General features: G+C 44.6%; 1 protein-coding gene across 5 annotated transcripts in view; it reads right to left on the minus strand.

The window, feature by feature from the left end:
• Positions 1–592: 592 nt before the first annotated feature.
• Positions 593–6000, minus strand: part of PHC2 (polyhomeotic homolog 2) — a 94043-nt gene continuing 88635 nt past the window's right edge. For all 5 annotated transcript variants that reach the window (XM_042478252.1, XM_042478253.1, XM_042478251.1 and 2 more), the window contains 3 exons: positions 5414–5555; positions 3821–4112; positions 593–1935 (listed from right to left, as the gene is read on the minus strand). In XM_042478252.1, the coding sequence (XP_042334186.1) occupies positions 1781–1935; positions 3821–4112; positions 5414–5555 (589 nt within the window). In that variant the 3' untranslated portion in view covers positions 593–1780. The remainder of the gene's footprint in view (positions 1936–3820; positions 4113–5413; positions 5556–6000) is intronic.

The following is a 6000-nucleotide window of genomic DNA, read 5'->3' on the forward strand; positions in this document are numbered from 1 at the left end:
TCTGGGTATGTTTAGGAACTTTTTAAGTGTGGCAGGGCAGGGAACATGGTCTCTTTTACTCGCTCAGGCGCTGTATGTGGTTCTAACAATAATGGAAGAAGCCTTTTCTGGTTTGAGGATGCCTATAGTGCTATTATTACTATTATTATTAATACAGCGCTGTAAATTTGCACGCTAGAATCCCAGCTGGAATTCACCCAGGGACTTGTGGCTTTGTAAGTGGACTTAGGCTACGTCCGCATTGCAGAAGTAATGAATTTTGACCATGCTTCAACTGCCATGGCTCAGTGCTATGCAATTCTGAGTTTTGTAGTTTTGTGAGACACTTGGCCTTCAATGTCAGAGAGCTCTCTTGCCACAACAAAACTACAAACCCCAGATTTCCTTAACGTGGAGTCCCTTTTTCCTAGTAATTTGAATCCATGATTCTATAGGTCTAACGTCTTGGGTTGGTGGGAAACGGAGCCAGTCCCGATTTTAAACCTGTACCTTGTATTTTCCATTTCGAGAGAGAGAGCCCACGAGAGAATGGCTTCCGTGCCTGAAATGCAGAAGATGCACAGTCAATCCAAAGGCGACACACGTATCTTAATTCATTTCTGTAAAAGGAGTTTATTTTTAAAAATCCAGGTTTGGGTGGGCATGGGAAACAGTAGAAATTCTTTGCGCCTGCAGCCCTTGAAGGTTTTGGGGGTGAGTGGCCAGCACCAGAGAAGTGGGATCGGGGCAGGGGACGAGGCGGAAAACGTTCCAAGGGGGGATGCAGCTCAGCTGCGCCATCGCCCCACTTTTCCCCTCGCACTCGGTTCCTGGCACGCCTGAGGCCAGCTCCATCTTCCAGGGAGAAAACCAGCTCCTCCTGCCCTGCTTTGAGATGTGGGGAGAAATGTAGGGTGATACTTGTGTCAGGAGCTGTGAGGGGTCTTTTTTAAGGCAGCTGAAACAAAACTGGTCCAGAAAGGCAGTTGAAGGATTGATCCCGAGCCTCAGGGACAGAAGAGACATAGCCACCTAAGTTGTGTAGATCTTGCGACTCACAGCAAGACTGTCTTCCATGCCTGAAAGGTGTGGAGGGGAGCAATGTGTCCTGAATCCTCACCTCCGCCCCAAACAAGCCACCTTACTTGGCTACTCGGATCAGAATTGGAGACGTTCTCTGCGGAGGAGCGTCGGCCGATCGTGAGTAGGATCCCCCAAACCCTAACTCACCTTTCCCCAATACTGCGGAAGCTACAAACCCCAAGAAAAGTGGCAGAGGAAGGAAGAGGGGAGGGCACTATGTGGCACCACACACACATACACACCTACGCAAAAAAGTTTAAGGCAACGGTCCTGTTTGGCTTTTGAAGTTCAAGTAGGTTTGTCTGATCCAAGGGGATGTTGAGCGGCTCTGAAAGAGGAGGAGGAGAACCAGTGTCTGGGGAGAAGGAGGAGGACTCCCCTTATCCTAAAAACACACACACTTATACACACTCCCTTCACCTGGTGTTGACACCCCTTCCACCGCAAAGGGTGGACCCGAGGAGGGCGAGCAAGGGAAGCTAATGCTACCTATTATATACAGCCCCATAGCCGTGTCCGCTTCTGATGGCGATCCCCACAACGGGATCCACGTTGGGTCTGTTCTGCTCCCGTCAGCATGGTGGGGGGCTTTGCGCCCCAGTTAGGTCAGGGCAGTGGAGGGGGTGCAAGTCCATCCGGTCTCCAGCCACCGTCCGTGGAGAAGGAACCCAACAGAGGAACATGTCCATGGCTGGGAGAGGGTCCTCCCGTGGGGCTCCTAGGAGTCTTTCAGCATGCAGATGCGAGCGTAGATTTTGAGGGCCGGGCCCAGCTTGATGTTCATGGCGCTCATGAGGTGGTCTTCCTTGAGCAGGAGCAGGGCTTGGCCGTCGATCTCTTGCGCGCGAAACTCCTCGGCTATCTCCTGGCAGCCTGCGCAGCGAGGGAGAAGTCAGGGCCGTCGGAAAGAGAAAAGGGGCTCTCAAGTCAAGCCATGGACCACCAGAAAGATAAGTACCCCTATTTCACCTGAGAAATCTTGTAGCACCTTTGCGACTAAAGAAAGAAGTTGGCAGCATTGGCTTCCATAGGCTTAAGTCTGCTACTTCTGATGTATTCAGATTGAATGCATCGGAGGAAATAGACTTGTCTATGAAAGCTCATGGTGTCACTTGCTCTATTTTATTCATCACCATTTTAAAGTTAACATTCATTTCTCATTCTCAACCCGCTTCCATTCCTATTCTCTTCCTTTCTTCCCTCTTATTTCCTTGGTATTCTTCCTAACCACACACTCCTTTCCTTCTTCCCTTCTCCTTTCTCCATCTCTCAAGCTGTCTTACCTCTTCTCCACTCTCTCTATCATCTCACTTCATCTCCTTCTCTTCCCACCCCTCATCCACAGGCCGTATATACTCAACTATAAGTCGAATATAGATGTTTAAGTAGAGGGCAAGTTTGGGGGCCAAAATTATGGATTTTGATATGATCCGTAGATAAGTCGAGGTTATAACCTAGGGACATGTAGAATCAACTTATCCACAGGTCAATGTAGGTACTGCACTTTAAATCATAGATGTGACTTAAAGTACAGTACTTACATTGACCTGTGGATAAATCAACTCAGGGTTTTGGGACAATGTTTAAACCTAAATTTCTAGACTTATACATGAATATATATACTGTACCTTCTATTCCTACATACTCATACCTCCATACATTATCCAGTTATTTCCTTTCCTCTAACTATCGATTAGTTGTCTACTCTTCCATTATCTTCCATTATCAATCACATATTCACATATTCTATCAATCGCATATTCTATTAATCACATATTCACATATTCCATCAATCACAAAATCAAACAATCACTTATTCTATCAATCGCAATCACATTCTATCAATTGCATGTTCTATCAATCAGATATTCTATCGATCACCAAATCAAACAACCACATACTCTATCAATTACAAAATCGACTGTGCTATCCTGTCCTATGCTATCCTATCCTAACTGACACAAAATCAAGCATTCTCATCTTCTATCAACCACATATTCTATCAATTGCATACTCACATATTCTATCAACCACATATTCTCATAATCCATCAATCACATATTCTATCAATCGCATATTCTATCAATTTAATTAAAACAACAGAAGTACAGAGGCAGCGTTCCAAGGGGGAGGAACGGAGGATCTGTGAAAATGCCCTCCGCCATTTGTCCCTCCCCTCAGAAAGAATCAATCCTGATCTGACATTTCCACTGTTGGGAATTGTGTCAGAACCGATTCTTCCCAAAAGAACCTCAAAATAACTGCTACCAAAAAACCCTGGGCTTTTTGCATTTGCTCCGCTTTATTTCCCCTGGAATCGATCCAGTGAGGATCAAGATCAATTTCCAGTGGGAACTAGGGGCATATACCCTGAATCAGGATTTGGAACTTTTCATAGTGGGAATGACCTGAGATATTTTAGCCTTCTCTGTCAGAGAACTCTGGTGCCAGAACAAAGTACAAATTCCAGGAGCCATTACAGTCAAAAGTGGTGTCAAACTACATTAATTCTGGAGTGCAGATTAGACCTTAGTCCAATGATTACCAAACTTTGGTCCTCCAGGTGTTTTGTACTTCCGCTTCCTGAAGCCTTAACCAACTTTGCCAGCAGTCAGGAATTCTGGGCACTGAAATCCCAAACATATAGAAGACCAGAGTTTGGGAACCATAGTCTTTCAAGGCTTGAGCCATATGGGTCATAACCAGTGTGGAAAAAGCCTTATCCAACACTGGGCTTTCTTGTGGGGTGGAGTCCTACCTGGCAGGGAGCGGATGAACTCGTAGACGTCTTCCACGTTCCACTTGGTGGGCTCGCTGGGTAGGAAGTGGTGCCCAATGGCCACCAGGTCCCGGACGTGAACGTCGGGCAGCTCCATGTCCCGCTCGCCTTGGCGCCGTCGGGAGGCGGACGAACTGGCCGAAATGGGGGAGAGAGGCTCCTCGTAGCTGGAGTTGTCGGAGCAGCGGCTGGAGTCCTCCTGAGCATGGGCCAACTGCAGAGAACCTGTGACTGAAATCGGACCTGAGCTGGGTGGGTGTGCTACCGGTGCCTGCAAGAGACAAGAAGCGCAAAGATTGGTCTTGTGCACAGATGCACAACCGGCTGCTGCGCCATGCTCTCTGTTGTCAATGTTGGAGGTTGAACAATTAAAATAAAGCCCAATACAACATCTTATTGGTCTTAGCTGCCTTGAGATACATGAAGAGAGATCTTGTATCACCTTCGAGAGTAACTGGAAGCAAGAAGTTGGCAGCGTGAGCTTTTGTAGACTTAAGTCTACAAAACGCATCTGAGGAAGTAGACTCAAGTCTACGAAACCTTATGCTGCCAATTTCCTTGAGATATGTAAACATAAGATATAAGTAAAGGTAAAAACACAAGTATAAAACGTGAAATAAGTAAAGGGGAGATAAAAGGAAGCCTACGAAATGCATGTGAGGAAGTAACTTGAGTCTACAAAAGCTCATGCCGCCAAATTCTTTCTTCGAGATATAAAATAAGAAAGAATAGATATCTCTTTGAGAGATATATTTTGTCTTTATTTACATCTTATATCTGTGTATCTCATAGAAAGAATTTCTCAGCATGAGCTTTTACACTTAAGTTACTTCCTCAGATGCATTTTGTAGACTTACATCTCCCCTTAAGATCATGTATCTTATATAGATGTAAGATATAAGTAAAGGTACAAGTATAAAACACATGATATATAAGTAAAGGAGAGATATTAGTCTACAAAAACTCATGCTGCCAAATTCTTTCTTCGAGATATTTCTTTTACCTTTATTTACATCTTATATCTATATATTGCATAGAAAGAATTTGGCAGCATGAGCTTTTGTACACTTCAGTTATTACCTCAGATGCATTTTGTAGGCTTATGTATATGTCCCCTTAGATCATATATCTTGTATCTTTTATATCTTACATATATTGAAGTATAAAACACATGATAGAAGTAAAGGGAGATATGAGTAAGTCTACAGAATGCATCCAAGGAAGTTACTTAAGTCTATAAAAGCTCATGCTTCCAAATTCTTTCTGTGAGATAGATGTAAGACATAAGTGAAGGGGAGATATATGTAAAAATAAAGCAAAGAATTGCAAATCTAGGATGTACATTTAAAAATCACTACACAAAGTTTCAGACCTGAAATTTATATATTTGTTATATTATCCCATACAGCTACTGTGTTTGCTCAGATAGTCCTAAATCAGATACTTCTCAGGGAAATTCCTCCATCTTACCTTTAATACTTTCCCCTTTGGGTGCGATTCAACGGACAACCCAAATCTCAGTTTCATTTCAGCCCTTTGAAATTGCGCCCGGAAACTATTCTCCGCTCTTACCTGTTTCTTGGTCTCTTTGCTGAGAGGGGGAAGAGTACTCTTGCAGGTCCGGCGCCGGTTGTGTGAAGGTGCGCTTGGTTTTGGAGGTTTGCTGCGGTCCGGATGAAAGAGCCCTACCCTCTTCGTACAACCCACGTTGTATCTGTGGTGGATAGAGAAGAGATCAAGATATGGGCATGCCCATGTTCCTAAGCCAGCGCCTGGAAACTAATTCATTAGACAGACATCAATGAGGATCAGTGGTTCCCAAACTTTGGTCTTCCAGAGGTTTTGGACTTCATCTCCTAGAATCCCAGACCATTGGACAAGATGAATGAGTCTTCTGGGAGCTGAAGTCCAAGACATCTAGAGGGGTAGAGTTTGGGAATAGTTGCATTAGACAGACATCAGCGAGGATCAGTGGTTCCCAAACTTTGGTCTTCCAGAGGTTTTGGACTTCATCTCCTAGAATCCCAGACCATTGGACAAGATGAATAAGTCTTCTGGGAGCTGAAGTCCAAGACATCTAGAGGGGTAGAGTTTGGGAATAGTTGCATTAGGCAGACATCAGCGAGGATCAGTGGTTCCCAAACTTTGGTCCTCCAAGA

This window comes from Sceloporus undulatus, chromosome 7, assembly GCF_019175285.1.
Source record: "Sceloporus undulatus isolate JIND9_A2432 ecotype Alabama chromosome 7, SceUnd_v1.1, whole genome shotgun sequence".
Taxonomy (NCBI): domain Eukaryota; kingdom Metazoa; phylum Chordata; class Lepidosauria; order Squamata; family Phrynosomatidae; genus Sceloporus; species Sceloporus undulatus.